This window comes from Bos indicus, chromosome 5 (assembly GCF_029378745.1).
Source record: "Bos indicus isolate NIAB-ARS_2022 breed Sahiwal x Tharparkar chromosome 5, NIAB-ARS_B.indTharparkar_mat_pri_1.0, whole genome shotgun sequence".
NCBI classification, from domain to species: domain Eukaryota; kingdom Metazoa; phylum Chordata; class Mammalia; order Artiodactyla; family Bovidae; genus Bos; species Bos indicus.
In genome coordinates, this window is record NC_091764.1 from 56,228,502 (window position 1) to 56,251,007 (window position 22,506).

Below are 22,506 nucleotides of genomic sequence, written 5' to 3' on the forward strand. Positions count from 1 at the left end.
GTCTTGAATCCTCTTTACTTCAAGGAGATCTGCAACTGAGGGTGAAGGAATTGGGACATATGGACTGTGAAGAGCAAATATATTACAGTAGATCTTCCCTATCCATGGGGGATATGTTCCAAGACCCCCCAGTGGATTCCTGAAACCTGGATAGTACCAGGCCCTGTATATACTATATACTTTTTCTTAGGCATCCATACCTATGAAAAAGTTTAATTTATAAATTAGACATAGTAGGAGATTAACAAAGGCAATTAGTAAAAGTTTTCTTTCTCTCTTAGAATATCTTATTGTACAAATGTAATACCTTTTCCACCTTAACTACTAAGCACTTATAATGCACTGGCCATAACTTTTACAGTCTGAGGTGTGACAGCAAAATTAGCACAGTTTTATTTTTCCCTTTTCACAATTTCACAGAAGAGTCATTCTTAGCGACCTCAGTGTGGTGTTTTGTTTTTTTTTTTTTTTTCCTTATCAAGTTGAGAACTTTTACCTTTTCACCTAAAGGAAGCACTTTATGGCTTCTCTTTGGCATATGCAAATTGCCAGCATTACTACTTGTGTTTTAAGACCATTATTAAGTAAAATAAGGCTTATATGAATACTAGTGTTTGCAATACCATGACAGTCGATCTGCTGGGAAGACTACTAAGTAACTGACAGGTGGGATATGATGGACAAAGGGATGATGCCTGTCTTGGGCAGGACTTAATGGGGTGGCTTGAGATTTCATCATGCTATTCAGAACAGCACTTAAGAATTGTTTATTTCTGGAATTTTCCATTCAATATTTTTGGACTACAGTTGACTGGGTAACTGAAACCATGGAAAGCAAAGCTACAGAATTGGGAGTGGGGGACGGAAACTACTACATTTCCTCATTTGGACATAGCAGTTTTTTCTCTATGGATAGTGGAGGGTGATGAGGGAGGGGAGTGTTGAAAAGAGGACAGATACAGAATTATAGAAACTGTACAAACTGACTGATTTGAGAATATGGAAAACAAGAGCCTGAAATCTTTGGAGTTTGATGTTCGTTTTAACATTTCAAAGAAAGTTATGGGAAACTTAAAAAAGTTGTGCTCAATTGCTTCAGTTGTGTCCTCCTCTTTGCGACCCCATGGTCTATAGCCAGGCTCCTCTGTCCATGGAATTCTCTAGGCAAGAATACTTGTGTGGGTTACCATGCCCTCCTCCAGGGGATCTTCCTGACCCAGGGATCAAACCCACATCTCTTGCATCTTCTGTATTGGCAGGCAGATTGTTTACCCACTCAGCCACCTGGGAAGCCCTCTTACAAAGGTTGGGAGAATTCTTTTTTTTTTTAATATAGCTGCTTTATACTGCTGTGTCAGTTTATGCTGTACAGCAAAGTGAATCAGTTATACATATACGTATATCCCCTCTTTTTTTGGATTTCCTTCCCATTTAAGTCACCATGGAGCACCAAGTAGAGTTCCTTGTGCTACACAGTAGGTTCTCATTAGTTATCTATTTTATACATAGTTGTGTTTATATGTCAGTCCCAACCTCCCAATTCATCCCACCCACCCCTTTCCACCTTGACATCCATACAATTTGTTCTCTATGTCTGTGTCTCTTATTTCAGCTTTGCAAATAAGATCATCTGTATCATTTTTTTAAGATTCCATTAATGTGCGATATTTATTTTTCTCTTTCTGACTTACTTCACTCTTTATGATAGTCACTAAGTCTATCCATGTTGGCAGATGACAGTTTCATTACAGTGATTAGCAGTCTTAAAATGTTTAGCTTTCTCCATACATTGTGGCACGGGACACTTCAATATTGAAATTTCAGCTAGGCAGCACTTTATTTATACTAACCCCACAATTTTTCCTACTTATGATTTTTCACAGTGCAAAGATTCCTGAATTTCTCCTTTGAAGCTAAACAAGAGACGATTTCTGGAGTTTGGGAGATCCCTTGTTATTTGCATCGATTCATTGTCATTGCTATTCACTTTCTTACCCCTATTATTCATTTTTAGTGTATCAGCATTTCTTATTTGCCTGTGAAGACTATTTTTTGACAATATTTGCAGCAGTTTCTGTGGAAAATGTTTTATTAAAAAAAAAAAAAAAAAAGGTAGCGGCAAGGGGAATATCATCTTGTAGCTCTTAGTGATAGAGCCTGTTGCCATGGAGTCCTGGATCAGATTGGCTGACCCTGGGCCAATGAGCGGTTAGAACATAAATACATCATCATCTAACCTTGCAGAATTCATTTATTCAGTGATATATGACATTAATACTGTACATAGAGTTGTGAACTAAATTGTTTCAAGAATGGTATAAGGTGGTTTTCTCTTCCCTTTCAAAATTTCCTGCTTAATGTAAACAGTTGTAATAATGCATTATCTTCTCGCTTTGATTTGACTGGGAGAAAATATGGTGGGAAATACCTTTCACCTGTCTGTGAGTTGAGCTGCTGCTGCAGTCAGTTGGGCTTATGCCAAGTCTAAGTCAAACTCTGGCCTCTAGACTAGAGGAGATTTGTCTTGATATCTGAAGCTGCCTTGCTTATTTTGGTAGCTTTAGAGCTGAGTCAGAAATTGGCATCTTTTTTTCTTGTTTTTTCTTTTTTCTCTTCTACTCTGATATGATAGTCCATGTAAATGTTATATTCACATTATTTGATCTGGTGTTAGAGAATGATCTGGGAGTAGCTTCTGAGTTCTCCATCTTCATTTCTTTAGCTTGTTCATATTTATCAACATAAAAGAGCGAGATTTCACTTAACTCAGTGTTAGTTCCTTGTCACGGCAGATCATGGCATGAATCTTCCTCTGTACCTTATGACTGAAAATGATTCATTCATATAAAGGAAGTACCCCTTCTAGATCTTGCAAATGAAAAAAAGTATTGTGTTTTTCTTCTTACATTGTGTGTCAGGAGTACTTGAGAAATTGTGATGGGTCTTGATCTTCTCTCCTCCAGTGTTCCCATACTTGGCTATTTACAGATTTGAAGGATTGAGAGAGACCTCAAAAGGTCCATGAGTCTGTTCCCCTCTTTTGAACCATTTGAGTCTCTGTGAGTGAGTTGTGAACTTCTCATACGGTTACTTTCTGTCTCAGAGGAATAAAACCAAACTTCAGATTCATCTGTTTAGCAGAGAGGAGCAAAAAATCTGTTTGGTATCTAACTTTTTGTGGGGGAGGCCTTAGAAAAATAGGATGGGAAGTATTTGGGATTTTGTAATTTTAGTTATTGTGACCAGAAAAAAGCTCCCTGGGATGGCATCTGAGTAAAGACCTGAGAAGACTGAGTAACCAGGTAGAAGAAGGGACTGTGAAAGCCTTCCCTTGTTACTGTTGTTTAGTCACCCAGTCGTGTCCGAATCTCTGTGACCATATGGACTGTAGCACACCAGGCCTCCCTGTCCCTCACCATCTCCTGCAGTTTGCCCAAGTTCATATTCATTGCACTGGTGATGCCTTCCAGCCATCTCATCCTCTGACGCCCTCTTCTCCTTCTGCCCTCGATCTTTCCCAGAATTGGGGACTTTTCCAGTGAGTCGTCTGTGCACATCAGATGACCAAAATACTGGGGCTTCAGCTTCAGTCCTTGCAGTGAATATTCAGGGTTGAAATCCCTTCAGAGTGACTGGTTTGATCTCCCTGCTGCCCAAGGGACTTTCAGGAGTCTTTTCCAGCACCACAGTTCAAAAGCATCAATTCTTTGCCGTTCTGCCTTCTGTACGGTCCAGCTGTCACAACCGTACATGACCACTGGGAAGATCATCGCCTTGACTATCCGGACCTTTATTGGCAAAGTAATGTCTCTGCTTTTCAACACACTGTCTAGGTGTGTTTGTCATCGCTTTCCTGCCAGGAAGCAGTTGTCTTCTGATTTCTGATTTCATGACTGCAGTCACCGTCTGCAGTGATCTTGGAGCCCAAGAAAATGAAATCTGTTACTAGTTCCACGTTTTCCCCTTCTATTTACCATGCAGTAATGGGGCCAGATGCCATGATCTTAGTTTTTGCAGCCTTTAGTCTTAAGCCGGCTCTTTCTCCTCCTTCATCCTCATCAAGAGGCTCTTTAGTTCCTCTTCGATTTCTGCCATTACAATGTTATCTGCATATCTGAGGTTGTTGATGTTTCTCCCACCTACCTTGATTCTGGCATTTCTCATGATGTGCTCAGTGTATAGGTTAAACAAAGTGACAGCAGACAGTCCTGTCATACTCCTTTTTCAGTCTTGAACCAATCAGTTGTTCCATACAGGGTTCTGACTGTTGCTTCTTGACCTGCATGTAGGTTTCTCAGGAGACAGGTAAGATGGTCTGATATTCCCATCTCTCTGACAGCTTTCCACGGTTTTTCATGATTGACACAGTCAAAGGTTTTAGTGTAGTCGATGAAACAGAGATAGATGTTTTTCTGGAATTCTCTTGGTATAATCCAGTGAATGTTGGCAACTTGGTCTCTAGTTCCTTTTCCTTTTCTAAACCCAGTTTGGACATCTGGAAGTTCTTGGTTCACATAATGCTGAAGCCCAGTATGCAAGATTCTCATGGTTCTCACGGTTATACTGAGGTGGTTTGCATTCCTTCCTCCAGTGGATTACATTTGTCAGAACTCTCTGCTATGACCTGTCCATCTTGGGTGACCCTGCACAGCATGGCTCATAGCTTTACGGAGTTATGTGCACCCCTTTACGACAACAAGGCAGTGATCGTTGAAGGGGAAGCCATCCCTAACTCACCCTTTAATGATGCTCAGTCATGTCCGACTCTTTGCAACCCCATGGACTGCAGCATGCCAGGCTTTCCTGTCCATCACCAACTCCTGGAGCTTGCTCAAATTCTTGTTCATTGAATCTATAATGCCGTCAACCATCTCATCCTCTTTTGTCCCCTTCTCCTCCTGCCTTTAATCTTTCCCAGCATCAGGGTCTTTTCAGATGAGTCAGTTCTTTCCCATCAGGTGGCCAAAGTATTGGAGCTCAGCTTCAGCATCAGTCCTTCCAATGAGTATTCAGGACTGATTTCCTTTAGGATTGACTGGTTTGATCTCCTTGCAGTCCAAGGGACTCTCAAGAGTCTTCTCTAACACTACAGTTCAAAAACATTAATTCTTTGGGGCTCAGCTTTCTTTATAGTCCAACTCTCACATCCATACATGACTACTGGAAAAACCATAGCTTTGACTAGATGGACCTTTTTTGGTAAAGCAATGTCTCTGCTTTTTAATATGCTGTCTAGGTGGGTCATAGCTTTTCTTCCAAGGAGCAAGCGTCTTTTAATTCCATGGCTGCAGTCACCATGGGCAGTGATTTTGGAATCCCAAAAAATAAAGTCTGTCACTTGTTTCCATTGTTTCTCCATCTATTTGCCATAAAGTGATGGGACCGGATGCCATGATCTTTGTTTTTTGAATGCTGAGTTTTAAGCCAGCTTTTCCTCTCTCCTCTTTCACTTTCATCAAGAGGCTCTTTAGTTCCTCTTCACTTTCTGCCATAAGTGTAGTGTCATTTGCGTATCTGGGTTATTGATATTTCTCCTGGTAACCTTGATTCCAGCTTGTGCTTCATCCAGCCCGGCATTTCACATGATGTACTCTGCATTTATAAGTTAAATAAGCAGGGTGACAATATACAGTCTTGATGTACTCCTTTCCCAATTTGGAACCAATCTGTTGTTCCATGTCCAGTTCTAACTGTTGCTTCTTGACCTGCATACAGATTTCTTAGGAGGCAGGTAAGGTGGTCTGGTATTATTTTTTATCATTTTTTAAGAGAGTGTATGTGCTTTTAATATATATTACAGCAAAATTTAAATAGTATCTTAAATAAGACAAAAGAAGTCTTTCTCTTACATTTAAGAAATCCAGAGGTAGCCAATCCAATCCAGGGTTGGTCTCATCAAGGAGTTAGGTTTCTTCTGTTGCCCCACTGTCTATGGTTTTCAATCCTATCAACTCATAGCCTCAGATGATGAGTGAAGTGCCAGCCTTTACTTCTGCATTCAAGACAGCAAGAATCAGGGATCAGTGAAGAAGGGCCATCTGTTTCTATTAGGGATACTTCATACAAGTTCTATTTACTATTTTTATTAGTTTCCTGGGGGTGCTGTAACAAAATACCACAAACAGGAGTGTGTAAACAACAGAAATTTCTTTTCTCACAGTTCTAGAGGCTAGAAGTCTCAAGATCAAGGTGTCAGCAGATTGGAATTTTCCTGAAGCCTCTCTCTTGGATTTCCAAATGGCCTGTTTACTGTGTACTCCCATGGTTTTTTTCTTTATAGGCCCTATCTCCAAATATAGTCACATTCTGAAGTACTGGGGTAAGGGAGTGGATAGGGCTTCAGCATGTGAATTTTGAGAGGACACAATCCAGCCATAATAATACTTCTTTCTACTTATATCCCATGGACCACACCTAGTCACACATTCATTTTTAGCTATAATGAAAGTTAGAATATGTATAACATTTTTACAGTCAGCCGTGTGCCCAACTGAAAATCAATAGTTGTATTAAGAGAGAGGTGATTGGATATTGGGGAATGAAAAGCAGGCTCTCCTTTGTAGTGGAGGCTTAAGGAGTAATGATTCTTAAAGTTTTCCAGTTCCTTCATGTGAAATTAGATTGTTCTTACCTTATTTCTCTGAACTCACATTCAGGTTTAGATTTTGAAAGATTATTTTAAAACTAAATTGTTGGCTTAAGTGCCCTCTCCACCTCATAGGTTGACCTCTGAGTTCATCACAGTGGGTAATACACACTTAGCTGCATAGTGTTTTAAGTTTGCAAGAGAAGGCATCTTGAAATGCCATAAGCAATAGGTAAATTGTTATTTTTTTTGTTTTCTTTGCTAGCATGTCTTGTCTGGGTTTAGTTGGGAGCAGTTTTGCCAGGATGTGGGAAAAGACAATGTGAACTTTCAAAGTCTTTTCCATTTCTAAAATTCTGTGTTATTTTCTCCATAGTGGCATTACTGTGATAAAGCTAAAGAAAATGGAAGTAGTAGAGGAGCTCCACTGTTGGAGCACTGCTCCTTTTTGTTTGAAAGAGGAGGAAATATGATTTGTTCTCTTTTGCTCAAGGAAATAAAATGGGCATTTTTGGCCAAGAATGTAGAGAAGCTGATAAAACTATAATGAAGCCCAACTGACACTTCAGTCCATTAATCAGAGCACCTGCAGCTCTCATTTTGGGGCAAGTACAACCGTAACAGATACTGAGCAAAGAAAGAGGATACATGTTCAGAACATTTCGATATTGTTTCTCTCTTTACTTTGCCTAAGGAATTGCTGTGGACATCAGCCAACTGTGGCCTCCCTTACACACCAGTGAATCCTTTTGCATTTATAGAGTAGAATGGTTTTCTCACGCTTCCCTGATTTGGAGAATTGGCACAGTTGTTGTTGTTGCTTTTATTGGCTTAGTACTAGTGAAACCTATGACATTTGACTTCTGAAATCTTTAAAAGACTTGGTGACTGTCACGTAGCTATAGCTTTACATGTTCCATAAGTGCTTTATACTCTATTCCCCCGTATTTTGCTTTCTCTTTATGACGAGAAGGGAGTGTTGGACCTGTATCTGTCATTACTCAGTACAGCCTTCTTTCTTGTCCTTGTCCCAAGGGCAGTTGAACCAGTTTTCCTTTTCAGACATACAGTTACCATAATTTTTTTTCTTTTTATCCTTTGGACACTGTAGTGGAAAGAACATGGGATTTTGGAATCAAGAAGACCTGGTTTGAATTCTAGCTTCTTTTACAGGCTGTATGGCCCTCAGTAATGTATTTTATTTATTAAATGATGATATTTTATACCTTGAGAAGATCAAACAAGATATTTTCTATAAACTGTAAAAAATTTAAAGTCCTGAGAGGTGACTCAGATTGAGGCAAAAAATGGGAGAGTTTGCAAGCTCCAAAGTATGTCCCCCACCGACACTCTCTGAAGGGAGACCTTGGATCTGGGCACTCCTTCCATCCCGTACTTCATGTCCCAGAACGCTCTTGAATGTCTACCTTGGGACACCTAGAACTTTGGTTTAGGTTTCAGACACAGCTAGGCTAGAATCTTGCCTTTGCCCCCTCATTGTATTAGCTTGAGAAAGTTATTTAATTCCTCAGAGCTTTGGTTTCTTCATCTGAAAAATACCCTAACGTTTTGTTAGGATTAAAGAAATGTATAGAAACAGTAATCAGAGTCATAGAAAGAATGTAGACTTTGGCATCAGCACAAGAGGTCTGATTCTGTCATTTAATAGTAGTGTGACCTTGGATAAATTCCTTAACTACTCATCGTGGATATAATTTGAAGTACATAAAGTCACCAGGTTCATAATTGTGCTCAATAAACATTAATGGTTTTTCCTTTTGTCCTAACTCCAGTGTCAAAGAATGTATCAATAGGCTAAGCCATCATGAGTGTCTGTACAGTTTGTTTTGTTTTTAACCTGTCATTTTATTTATTTATTTTTTTTAAGTTTTATTAAAGTATAAAGGAGATAGAGAAAGCTTCTGACATAGGCATCAGAAGGGGGCAGAAAGAGTACCCCTAACCTGTCATTTTAAACCTATGAATATTTTGTCCCCACTGTCTTGACTCCTAAGGGCATTTTTTTTCTCTTTGTGTATGTATGTGTGTTTAAATAACATACAGTAAAAAAAAAAAAATAATAACATACAGTAAAACACACAAATATTAAGCACTCAGTTAATAATAATTAAGTTTTGACATTTATATACACCCATGTGACCACTACCCCAAACAAAGCAGAATATTTCCATCACTCCTAAAGGATCCCTTATGTCTCTTTTGAATCAGTATTTTACCCCCAAACCTTTCTGATTTAAACCACTGTCGGGTAGTTTTGCCTGTTCTTGAAATTCATGTAAGTGGATTTACATAGTCTATATTTTTAGGGAAAGAGATTTGCTTTCTTCTACCTACCATACAGTTTTTTTTTTTATAATAATGTAGTTTACTGAATCACTGTTATACAACTGAAACTAACTATAAATCAACTATGTGTGTGTGTGCATTCAATCAGTTGTGTCTGACTCTTTGCAACCCCACAGACTGTAGCCCACCAGGCTCTTCTGTCCAGGGGATTTTCCAGGCAAGAATACTGGAGTGGGTTGCCATTTCCTACTCCATACCATACAGTTTTGAAATCCATGCATGTTTTTGTGTATGTCAGTATACAGCCAATGGGGTCAGTGGTGATTGAATCAGTTCTTTCTTCTCAAGTCTCAAAAAAGAAACAGAATTACCATGATTGATCCGCCTTCTAGGGGCTCAGGGATAGGGTCACCTTCCCTAATCATGTGTCCTCAGAGGAAAGCAGATACCAAAAGTTCATTTTTTAAATTGTTGAATAGTATTCTGTTATATGAATATACCACAATTTGTTTATCCATTCTTCTGAGCCCCTGGATTTTAAGTATTTTTTCAGTATGAGTATCAGTTGGGAGTAACTTACTATTGATGTATAAATTAGAAAAGGATTAGAAAGTTTATAGGGATTTTGCCACAGAGTAAGTCAGAATTTTTAGCCTCTAGTTATTTTCTTCTTTCTTGTGTTCTCTCTACCTGGTCATAGATTAAAAGGAAGAAAATTAAATTGCCCTTCTATCTCTGAATATCCTCTCTATATTCTTTTTGGCACAATGCCTAGAAGGTTTTTATAGAGTTGATGGAAGGATATATAATATCATTGTGCTCTGGAAGGTACTTACCTTGGCAGTCAAAAAATTTATGGGGAATATGCAATATTCTCCCTGAAAAAAATTGCCAAATCTTGGCTTCCAATCATCTTCTCCTGTATCATCCTATTTCCTCACTCCCTCTCCTTGCCCCTCACTTCTGACAGTCCCTCTGTGCAGCTTCAAGCCACTGAGTGTCCTCAGGAGACACTCTGCCTTAAAATTGTGCTATTTGCCAGGGTGAAATGTACAGTGTACCCAAATAGGTAGTAGGGAAGCACACCGTCTAGGCTCTCTTGGGAGCTTACTGTCTTGTTTTGTTTTAGTCAAGTTATATATGAAATAGTTCCTTTCTTCATTGAATAAGCCATCCACAGCGGAAATTGTTTCTTTGCCTTTTATCCCTTATCTGCTGACTTTACTTTTGCTCTTTAAAGACCTTTCTTTCTTTTCTTCCTTTCTTCCTGCTAATAAATTATCTTGTCCCTTGGCTACAACTTTTGCTTTGTTTTGGCCCAGAAAAAATTGTTTCCAGGGATCCTTATGTCCCAACAGATAAAGAGAGCCTTCTGCGTAGGATTACAGGGTTAGAAGTGACTGTAGTTAAAATTATAGAACAAAACAGAACCCCAGCGAAGTAATACAGATTTGACCTCCATGTATCTTGTGATGGGTCTTAACTCTAGGATAGTAACACTCTGACCTCTCATTACTAGCTTACTCTCTCTGATGCACCCTTCTCCGTGTGTTTGTAGGTTGTTGCAGTCCAGGCATCATCTACACAGAAGACAACCTTCAGCAGAAGAAAAGCATTTCTCTAGTGGCTTTTTTTTCTTTTTTTTTTCAAATACAATGGCCTTTCTTTAAAGCCACCCACCCAGCAAAGCCCTCTCATGTCTAGCTGGTAATGATTGAGTCACTTGTCCCTTCCCAACCCATTCACAAAAGAAAACAGAATTACCACGATTAGTCTAGCTAATTAGGATCCACCTCATAGGACTCAGGGACAGGATCACCTTTGCTGATCGTGTCCTCAGAGGAAAGCAAACACAAGAGGAAATCTGGGCTGGAGAAGTGTGGGAGAAAGAGGAGATTTGGATAGGCAGCCAGTATAAGGTCTACTGTACTGTTTCCTCTGCTGCTTCCTCTTTCCTTAGAGTAAGAATTACTTTGTTTTACACAGATCTTTAAGAGGCCAGTAGTCTCAGTGGAAATGACTGTCAGAATTCTTAAAAGTGGGTGCATTAATCACTGTCTATTTTATGGATATCTTAATCTAAAGTTCAAGTTTTCCTGTTTCCCAGTGAGTGAAGGAAACCATGTGACTCCCTGCAACTTAAGTTGGAATGTGTGACGATATTCCACAAGTGGCTGTTATGAAAGACTGTTTTTTGTTTTTAGTTGAATTTTTCATTAGTGCTTTGACTGAATAACAGTGCTTGGACACCATGAAGTTATTATTAGTCCAGCTGTCCAGACAGTTGAGCCTTTTCTGCCTTAGACGTAAAGAGGAGCTGTAAAGTTATTATTCTGATTTGACAATATACCTGTTTGGTAATTGAAACCCATCCTGGAAAAAGAAACAACTGCTACTTTATATTTTTCCATACCACTTTCTCCCATTTTTTCAGTTTTATTGAGATTTAATTGATAGATAGCTCTGTATAAGTTAAAAGTGTTCAGTTCAGTTGAGTTTAGTCACTCAGTCATGTCTGACTCTTTGCGACCCCATGAATCGCAGCATGCCAGGCCTCCCTGTCCATCACCATCTCCTGGAGTTCACTCAAACTCTCGTCCATTGAGTCGGTCATGCCATCCAGCCATCTCATCCTCTGTCATCCCCTTCTCCTCCTGCCCCCAATCCCTCCCAGCATCAGAGTCTTTTCCAATGAGTCAACTCTTTGCATGAGATGGCCAAAGTACTGGAGTTTCAGCTTTAGCATCATTCCTTCCAAAGAACACCCAGGGCTGATCGCCTTCAGAATGGACTGGTTGGATCTCCTTGCAGTCCAGGGGACTCTCAAGAGTCTTCTCCAACACCACAGTTCAAAAGCATCAATTCTTCGGTGCTCAGCTTTCTTCACAGTCCAACTCTCACATCCATACATGACCACTGGAAAAACCATAGTTTAAGTATACTGCTTAATAATTTCACATACATATACTATGAAATGATTACCACAATAAGTTTAGTTAACATCCATTTTCTCATAGATGATTTCCTTCTGCTGCTGCTGCTGCTGCTGCTAAGTCGCTTCAGTCGTGTCCGACTCTGTGTGACCCAGTAGACGGAAGCCCACCAGGCTCCCCCGTCCCTGGGATTCTCCAGGCAAGAACACTGGAGTGGGTTGCCATTTCTTTCTCCAATGCATGAAAGTGAAAAGTGAAAGTGAAGTTGCTCAGTCGTGTTGACTCTTAGCAACCCCATGGACTACAGCCTACCAGGCTCCTCTGCCCATGAGATTTTCCAGGCAAGAGTACTGGAGTGGGGTGCCATTTCCTTCTCCGGGTTTCCTTCTAGGTTGATGAAAATGTTTTGCAACTAGACAGAGGTGGTGGTTACACAACATTGTGAATATATTAAATCCACTGAATTCACTTCAAAGTGCTTAATTTATGTTGAGTGAATTTTTTCAATTCAATTAAATACAATTCCAGGCCAAAAATTTTTTTTTTCTTTTGATGAGAACTTTTAGGAGCTACTCTTTTAGCAGCTTTCAAAATATACCATGCAGTTAACTGTTGTCATCTCTATAGTCATTACATCTCCAGTACTTACGTATCTTTTCACTAGGGGTGTGTACCTTTTGACCACTTTCATCCAGTTTTCCCCACTCCCCACCTCTAATTTTTCTTTCTGACAGAGTAATCTGTTTAAGGTTATTTAAGCCTGAAAAAGAAAAATATTAAAGATCTATCATGTGGTAAAAGTAGTAAACTTAATTTTGTTTGACTCTGAAGGCAGATTTAGGGTCAGGATTGAAACCGTTCATAGCTTTCTATAGGGAGAAACTATACAACAGTGAAAGTGAAAGTCGCTCAGTCGTGTCCGACTCTTTGTGACCCCATGGACTATACAGTCCATGGAATTCTCAAGGCCAGAATACTGGAGTGGATAGCTTTTCCCTTCTCCAGGGGGTCTTCCCAATCCATGGATGGAACCCAGGTCTCCCACATTGTAGGCGGATTCTTTACCAGCTGAGTCACAAGTTAAGGCTATAAAATGGTGAGTTGATCCTGTCCTGGGAGTTTTCTAGAAGAAAGAAAGTTCCTCTCAGGAACTCACACAAAAGAACTCTTCTTTGGGGAGGATGGGGATGATCGCATGAGGTTGCATCTAAGAACTTTTCCAGTTCTCATCTTTATTGATGTTTCCCAGCTAAGAGATACAGAGAAGGGATGTACTAAGTTTTACTATCCTTCAGACTGAAGAGAATTGAGGCTTTATTTGTCCATGGAGAGAAAAGACAAGTATATGTGTGTATGCAGTTCCCATGTGCAGCCAATGACCATAAGCTCTGTAGGTTATAACTTTAAAGAGAAATTATTTGGCTGCATTATGTCTTCGTTATGGCACGTGGCAGCTTCTGTTGCAGTGCTCAGGCTTCTCTGGAGTTGTGGCACATGGTCTTCAGAGTACATGGGCTCAGTTGTTTTGGCACACGGACTTAGTTGCCCCATGGCATGTGGGGTTTTTGCTCTCTGACCAGGGATCAAACTCACATCCTCTGCATTGGAAGGTGGATTCTTAACCGCTGTACCACCAGGGAAGTCTTTTTATAGAAATCTCCAGACACTGAATCAATTAAAAAATAAAATATCAGCCATTTTCCTTGTGTAGTCAGTATCTTCCAGTGTTTCTCATCTTTAAATTCAACTGTATGACTGATTGTATGAGTGACTTTGGCCTTTTAAACTGAGTCTCCAGGCAGCTGCTCAGGAGCTACCAAAAGGTGAACAAAGCAATAATCTTGCAGACTAATTTATACCAGGTTGAGGTTACACATGCTTCTTAAGAACCTTCTGGGTCTTATCCTTGAAACTGATTTGAAGGAGGAAAAAATGTCTGGCATGACAATTTTCTTGAAGCACTTCTGTTTGTTTAGCTTAGTTTCTAGGGTCACATGCCAAGAGACACAGCATCTGAGAGGGTTTCCAGTCTTATCTTTTTAAAGAGGGGAAAGAATTATTTAGGATTCAAGTACAGTCAGTAATCCATGTAAGGGGAAGCCTCTATTATAAACCATTGTTGGAGCTAAGTATGTTTGACTTCAACAGTTGTTGAGAACATGAATCTTTGTATAGAGCATCAGCTTCTGTTTCTGAATATGTGCTGAGATTACTATGTTGACCTTATTACAGGGTTTCTTGTAGCTATAGCAAGTGACAAGAGCTAGCAACCCCTGCAGTATAAATCTCTGTGTTTTTGGGACCCAGTAAAGTGACTGAACTCAAATAGTGAATAGCAAAGCAAAGATTCTCCCTTCCTCCAGGGAGAGACCTGGTCTTTCTGAAGAGGAGATGACTACAAACTCTTCTTACCTTTTCAGTTTGCTTAAGATAAAAGAAAGAATTTAAGATTCTGTAAACATTGTCTGATTTTGCTGCTTTTTTGATGGAGGAAACACTTGAAGTTGTTAACAGTGTTGTGGTTTGTGGTAGCTGTAGGGGTTCTCCCTTGGGAAAGAAGAGTGGTCTTCTCTAGTATTGAATAGAGCTTTATATTTTCCTCCGTTCTGAGGAGAGTCTGGTGAGTTAACTCTGTGAAGTGCTCAAGCTGAAAATGTGAGCAAATTTCTGGAGGGAACAAGGGAGGGAAAATAAAATGCCAAGGGGACTTTATACTGCATTGCTTTAGAACTGAATCCTGGTGAATCTCAAAATAATTATGCTGAGTAAAAGAATCCATATAGTGTATGATGTAAAATTCTAGAAAATGGAGACAGAACTGTAGTGACAGTGGTTGGCTGGGAATATGGAGAGGGGAGGATGGGCTTATAAAGGAGCAGGAGGAAGCTTTTATAATATGCCCACTGTTTTGATTGGGATGATGTTTCACAAATGTATGCATGTTTCATAATTCATCAAATTGTACATTTCTTTTGGCTGTACCACGTGGCTTGCAGGATCTTAATTCCCCACCAGGGATTGAACCTGGGCCCTCAGCAGTGAAAATGTGGAGTCCTAATCACTGGACTGCCAGAGAATTCCTGTGGTGATGGTTTAGTTGCTAAATCTGACTCTTATGACCCCATGGGCTATAGCCTGCCAGGCTCCTCTGTCCATGGGATTCTCCAGGCAAGAATGCTGGAGTGGGTTGCCATTTCCTTCTCCTAGTACATTTTAAATATATGAAATTTATGTCAGTTTTACCTCAGGAGACCTGCATTTGATCCCTGGGTTGGGAAGATCCCCTAGAGAAGGGAATGGCTACCCACTCCATTATTCTTGCCTGAAGAATCCCATGGACAGAGGAGCCTGGCAGGTGCTATAGTCAGTCTACAGGGTCACAAAGAGTTGGATATGACTGAGCTACACCCTAAAGTTAAAAAAAAACACACCACACCCTAAAGTTAAAAAAAAAATGAAATTTTTTGTCTAGGGGCAACATTTATCAAAGAACCCTATACTGGGTTATAGGAAGGCTATTGTAGGCTTCGTGTGAAATACTAATCTTGTAAGTGTATTAACTATAGATGCACAACTCCTGTTTAATGCATTTCATGTTTTTTTAGGAGTCCATAGAGGCTACTGTATTCTATTGAAGAAGATGTCTAACAGCAACACTACTCAAGAGACCCTGGAAATAATGAAAGAATCGGAAAAAAAGCTGGTGGAAGAATCTGTAAACAAAAACAAGTTTATATCTAAGACTCCAAGCAAAGAAGAAATTGAGAAAGAGAGTGAAGATACCAGTTTGCGTCAGGAGACACAGGTAAGGATTAGAAGCGCATCCTGTGTGCATTCTTCTCAGCAAAACAGAAATGTCCTTATGGGTGGTATTGGAGACCTATAGGAAGCCAGTCACTTACACAGACATTGGAATCTCCCTAAAAGCCAAGCTTCAGTTCTCAAGAAATATCTCTTCCACTTTTTGTCAGAGTCCACAATGAAGTTCAAAGAAAACAGAATGAAATCCCTAATCTGTTAGGACCTGAGTAACACTGGTTCTTGCTACATTTTGATATTTTTTTAATGATCAAAAAATAAACTATATAGTGATATTTAATGTCATAATATGGCTTATAATAAACTCTTAAAATGAGAACTGCCTGGCTTTATACAGTGTTAAATTCATATTCTGGTTGTGTTAAAGCAGTCAGTATTTTCTGGATCAGAAATAGTCTCTGAACTTGCCACTTGGTAAATGTGCGTGAGAAGAATTTTATTCTTTGGTTGCCATGTTGTTTTCCATCCAAATTCATACTGCAGTGCAGATATGATGGCAGTAGATTGCCAGCCGAGCTTCTTCCAGGGCTCCTTTTTGGTACCCAGCCAGCCCGGCCTCTGAGCCTTCTCTAGTTTACCTGTTTCAGTTCTCTTCCTTGTGGTTACAACTAGTTTCCTCTGTTACCCAAGCTGAAATAGCATAAATCCTTTCCTTGCCCAGGGGTGAGACTGGTCTTTATTATATGCCTAGGAGGTAGACTGTTAACTGCAGTTAGTTTAAACAACAGTAGCAATAACATATTTGAGGGTCTGGAGACTTGAAGCATGATTTTTCTGGACAACCAGTTCACCTAGGCCTTGTCTTTAAGACAGCAACAACACGAAGGGATAAATTAAATTAAAATCAGACAACTCTGAATATTTTGTTCTCTAGCTACCTGCTTTTTCTACTGTTTTTCCTCTTACAGTTTGCCAGATCTGTGTCATGGCTGCTTTTCTTTCCATTATCTTTTGCATGTGAGTTGTCATTCCCCACCCATCCTTCCAGGGTTTGGGGAGACAGTCTGCCGCTGTTGCAGCTCTACTTTTAGCTTCCACTGATACCAATAATGAATTTTAAATCCTCAGGACAGATAAGTGCTGAATATTTAATTATGTGCTGTCATGTTACATGGACGATAATAATTAAATGAACTTTTGAGTTCAAGTTACTCTGTTCTCAGGAGACTATTTTAAGTGGTGTTCTGAACTCCTGTTGTATGTTCTTCTTGAAGATAGGCAGAAAAGAAAGGATGACTATAGGTTTTATATGCCTTATGGATACTTACTTGGTTTAAGAATGTCTTCACCTATATGTCTGGATAGGTTGTGTGGGAGGCTGGGAAGGGAACCTGCCTCCCCTCAGACTCCTTTCGTGGCTGCTAGTGCAGGTTGAGTTGCTGCTGCCATTTCCTGGAGCTCCTGCTCCTTCTACAAAGTCTTCATTCTTGGCCACCCTTGGCCACCCTTCAGAAGCCTTCTCCCCTCTACCAGTATTCGTCTTCAGTAACACTAAAAATTTTGCTCTTTCTCTTACCTTCCTCTCAAGTCTTAAGTCTCCCTAAGAATCTTACTGATGCTGAGAGTACCTGTTATGAATTAGAACTGGATAGTTCCAAATATTGTTCTAGAATATTATGAATTGGAGCTGGAAAGTTTGAGGAAAGGGTACTTTCATTACTTGTGCTCTGAGACATATTCTTGGAATCAGCAATTGGAATTCAGAACATCTTTGGCATGAAAACAGTGCTATGTAAGACAGGTTCTGAGATTCAGTTTAGAATGGGCAAGCCCTGACGTAACAAATACTGAACTCTTAGGTGGGTCCTTTAAAGAACTGAGCTAGGCTTTCTGCCTTTATACTTGTAATCCCCTCTGATTCATCTACCATACTGCTTTAGAAAGATGGCTATGAAATAACGATCTGATTGTGTTAATTCTCTTCAACCTTTCTGTGTCTCTTCATGCCCTAGGCTAAGTCCCAAATTTGTCAGCATGGCATATTGTGACCTAGCCCCTTGCCTGCTATCCATCCACCTCTGACATTCTATGCTTCAGCCTAACGGATTCCCTGGTCCCTGTTATAAATTGGAGCTGAAAAGTTTGGAGAAAGCATGCTTTTATACATGCTTTCTCTAACTAGAACGCCTTCCTTGGTGTTCTTTCCCTGGCCTTTGCCAGGTCAGTTTAGTCTCATCATTGTATCTCTAAGGCCCAACACAGTTCCTTGCAGGCACTCATTATTTATGAACATATGAATTTATGAATTCCTAGGTCTTAGATACTTGCACTCCTATAGCACTTCATAAGTACCTCTGTAATGCACTTAATATCCTATATTGTAATTGTCCATTTGTCTGTCTTCTTCAGCAGAGTTATGAGTTCCTTTTTGACAAGGCTTCTGTCTTTTATCTTTGTATCCTCCAGTAGTTAGCATGGGGTCTGCTAACTAAGTTAGCACTAGGCCTTCAGTATGTGTTTGACTATTAAATGAAAATTATGCATTCTGAGAAATTCACAGATTTATACATTTTTGTAGAGATATAAATTGGTATTTATAAAGTTAGAGATACCAAGGGAACATTTCATGCAAAGATGGGCACAATAAAGGACAGAAATGGTATGGATCTTACAGAAACAGAAGATATTAAGAAGAGGTGGAAGAATACACAGAAGAACTATTCAGAAAAGATCTTCATGACCCAAATAACCACAGTGGTGTGATCACTCACCTAGACCCAGACATCCTGGAATGTGAAGTCAAGTGGGCTTTAGGAAGCATCACTACAAACAAAGCTAGTGAAGGTGATGGAATTCCAGTTGAACTATTTCAAATCCTAAAAGATGAAGCTGTTAAAGTGCTGCACTCAGTATGCCAGCAAATCTGGAAAACTCAGCAGTGGCCACAGGACTGGAAAAGGTCAGTTTTCATTCCAGTCACAAAGAAAGGCAATGCCAAAGAATGTTCAAACTACCACACGGTTACACTCATCTCACAAGCCAGCAAAGTAATGCTCAAAATCCTCCAAGCCAGGTTTCAACAGTACGTGAACCATGAACTTCCTGATGTTCAAGCTGGATTTAGAAAAGGCAGAGGAACCAGAGATAAATTGCCAACATCCTCTGGATCATTGAAAAAGCAAGAGAGTTCCAGAAAAACATCTACTTCTGCTTTATTGATTATGCTAAAGCCTTTGACTGTGTGGATCACAATAAACTGGAAAATTCTTGAAGAGATGGGAATACCAGACCACCTGACGTGCCTCCTAAGAAATCTGTATGCAGTCAAGAAGCAACAGTTAGAACCAGGCATGGAACAGACTGGTTCCAAATTGGGAAAGGAGTATGTCAAGGCTGTATATTGTCACCCTGCTTATTTAATTTATATGCAGAGTACATCATGAGAAATGACAGGCTGGATGAAGCACAAGCTGGAATCAAGATTACTGGGATAAATATCAATAACCTTAGATATGCAGATGATACCACCCTTATGGCAGAAAGTAAAGAGGAACTAAAGAGCCTCTTGATGAAGGTGAAAGAGGAGAGTGAAAAAGCTGGCTTAAAACTCAGCATTCAGAAAACTAAGATCATGGCATCCAGTCCCATCACTTCATGGCAAATAGATGGAGAAACAATGGAAACAGTGACAGACTTTATCTTCTTAAGCTCCAAAATCATTGCATTTGGTGACTGCAGCCATGAAGTTAAAAGACACTTGCTCCTTGGAAGAAAAGCTATGACCAGCCTAGACACCATATTACAAAGCAGAGACATTACTTTGCCAACAAAGGTCTGTCTAGTCAAAGCTATGGTTTTTCCAGTAGTCATATATGGATGTGAGAGTTGGGCTATAAAGAAAACTGAGCTGAAGAATTGATGCTTTTGAACTGTGGTGTTGGAGAAGACTCTTGAGAGTCCCTTGGACTGCAAGGAGATCCAACCAGTCCATCCTAAAGGAAATCAGTCCTGAATATTCATTGGAATGACTGATGTTGAAGCTGAAACTCCAATACTTTGGCCACCTGGTGCAAAGAACTGACTCATTTGAAAAGACCCTGATGCTGGGAAAGATTGAAGGCAGAAAGAGAAGGGGACAACAGGGGATGAGTTGGTTGTACGGCATCACCAACGTGATAGACATGAGTTTGAGCAAGCTCCAGGAGTTGGTGATGGACAGGGAAGCCTGGCATGCTGCAGTCCATGGTGTTGCAAAGAGTTGGATACGACTGAGCAACTGAACTGACTGAAATTGGTATAAGTTCTCTGAAGGGCAATTTAGCAATACATTATAAAAATTTTAAATGGACTGTACAGTATTTGCAGGTATACTCAATGATATAGTCATTGAAGCATTGTTTATACTAACAAACATGAGAAACATCCTAAATGGTCCAGTTTGTGTATGGCCACACAAAGGAATACCATGTAGCCACTAAGAAAAACAGTATCTCTTCTGTGGAGGTATATCCTTGAAGAAAAGTTTAAAAGTAAGGTTTAGGACAGTGTGTACAATCTCCTTTTTTTTTTTTTTAAAGTGTGTGTACACAAGTACAATAAACTTATAGATGCATAAAAGATCTCTGGAAAGATTACAAGAAATTCAATACTAGTTGATCCTTTAGGAGGGATCCAGGTAGCTGGGGAACACATGTAAAAGGAGACTTACTGTTCTGTTTTGTGCCATGTGTATGTTCTTACTTATTTGAAAAAATAGTGACAAATCCTGCTTCATATTCCTGGACTATTCTCTTACTGTAACAGATCTTGCCACTGACCAGACTCACCGTCATTTCTTACTCTTTCCACCCACCTTTCCAGTTCTCCATTTTGCATTGTAGCAGTGTTATTTGATAACTAGTGAAGAGGACAAAGCAAAGAGAAATCCTCACCTACCCAGAACCATGCTGGTACTCTGCCTCTGTCTTGTTTCCCCTCCTCTACCCACCAGCCTCAGTTTTCTCCACACCCCAGTGACAGTTCCATTCCAAACATCTTAAAAGCCCTAAGTATCATGCATAACCCTGCTACTGCTGCTGCTGCTAAGTCGCTTCAGTAGTGTCCGACTCTTATGAACCCCATGGACTACAAGGCTCCTCCGTCCATGGGATTTTCCAGGCGAGAGTACTGGAATGGGTTGCCATTGCCTTCTCCATGCATAACTCTGCCCAACCTCCTCTCCAGAGTCCCCATTTTGACTTCCCAGCTATTCAGAAACCTCATAAATTAATTAGTCATTTTTCCCTTCATCCCACCTCAGGCCCTCATTCATCTTCCTCAGCTTCTATCCTGCTCCTTACTCACTCTTCTTACCTCCCTTTGCTCTGGAGGTCTTGTCCACATCTTCCATGCTCCTTTGTTTTTATCCTGTCCCCATCTTATATCCCTGACCCAAACAGGCTGTAAGAGCCAACAACCAGGAGCTTAGCACTGGGAGAATTCTCATATTCCAGGAAGTAGGTAGTTGCCAAGAAGAGCCTTCATTCCATTTCTGCAGCCTCAGGAACAGGTCTTTCGAGTATCTGAAGTTAGAACTCTCAGTGTGTTGTCCTCCAAAGACAGTATTTTAAGTGATGCTTAGGGGCCATATTTCACATCCATTATAGGCTAAATAGGCTTCTGTTAGCAAAGTGTGGGGAAGAAACACTCGTCATGCTATGGTAGTAATATTTCTGGAACCATCCTAATCAGGAGAGGATTCCCTGGTTTATTCAAAAGTAATTTTTATCAATCTATGAACTAGGCCAACCACTCAGTCTCTTTCTGTTTTTTATCTTCATGGTGAGTGATTTGTCTGCAGGTGGCCTGTGGTCCCCTCCATGTCACAGTTGCTAGAGTTGTTGCTTGGGGGACAACCACGACAACAGGGTCTCATCATAGTTTGGCTGTTACAGTGGTTTTAAAGTTAGTGCTTTTTCTCTGTAAATTTGTATTGCTTTTAAGTGTTTATTTCCTCTACCTTTAATATTTTCTAATCCCCTTCTAACAGAGGCGGACATCCAACCATGGTCATGCCAGGAAAAGAGCCAAGGTGAGAGCCCTTCCTCTATAACTTCTAGTGTTATTAGTAGTGCATTGTACAAATGGACTTAACACTAATATCTAGTGTATTTAGGTTACATATATGTAAAGTTTTTTGCCTATACTTTGTACCCTAATTGTGAACATGCATACACACACACAATCACAAACATGCATTGCACATATACATATGTCCTGTTGGAACGTCTGGCTTTATTTTTCTTTGTTATCTTTAGTCTATTTCAGTTACCTGAAAGGATACCCAGCCAAAGCCTCCCACAAACAAAGCCTGAGCAGATTGATACTGGTTCTGTTGTAGTGTTAGTTTCTCTGCTCATCTCTGGCTCTCTTATTTTTCCCCCAACAGTTTTGGGGATTTTTGCCATGAGAATTTTCTGTAAGATAAATCCTCCCTCCTTAGTAAAATGGTTGAACATTTTTGGACGTCCTAAAAATAGAGGCTTTGTTTTGTTTTGGTTTGGTTCACCTTTTAGGTTGGTTCAGGGAGGAGGATTTTGTTTTTAATCATTGTATGATAAAATTAGCACATCACAGATTATTTGAAGCAGTATTATCAGGGAAGACTATAGGTGTTAGTGGTATGATAGCTTTTTAATTTTAATTAGGGAACAGTAAAATATTAAACTTGTCCTGCATTTGGAAGAATTGTCAACAGAACTAGTAATTAAGGGTATCCACCCTTTTCCCCTAGAAAAATAATGGTAGAATTTGGGAGTGTCCCAGCCAGTATGTAGCTTGGGTTTGAAGAAGACTGTGATGTATGATAAATTGGTTCTGTGGACTGCCTTCCATGGCCTAATCCACAAGTAATGGACTTGACAGTAAAAAGGGTGTTCACGA

General features: G+C 39.9%; 1 protein-coding gene across 22 annotated transcripts in view; it reads left to right on the top strand.

The window, feature by feature from the left end:
- Positions 1 to 22,506, top strand: part of R3HDM2 (R3H domain containing 2) — a 160,173-nt gene that overhangs the window by 99,280 nt on the left and 38,387 nt on the right. For 19 of the 22 annotated variants that reach the window (XM_070789406.1, XM_070789405.1, XM_070789412.1 and 16 more), the window contains 2 exons: positions 15,432 to 15,631; positions 21,614 to 21,655. In XM_070789406.1, coding sequence (XP_070645507.1) covers positions 15,467 to 15,631; positions 21,614 to 21,655 — 207 coding nt within the window. In that variant the 5' untranslated portion in view covers positions 15,432 to 15,466. Of the gene's footprint in view, positions 1 to 10,451; positions 10,601 to 15,431; positions 15,632 to 21,613; positions 21,656 to 22,506 lie in introns of all 22 variants that reach the window. The other 3 variants (XM_070789409.1, XM_070789408.1, XM_070789410.1) reach the window with 1 other exon arrangement.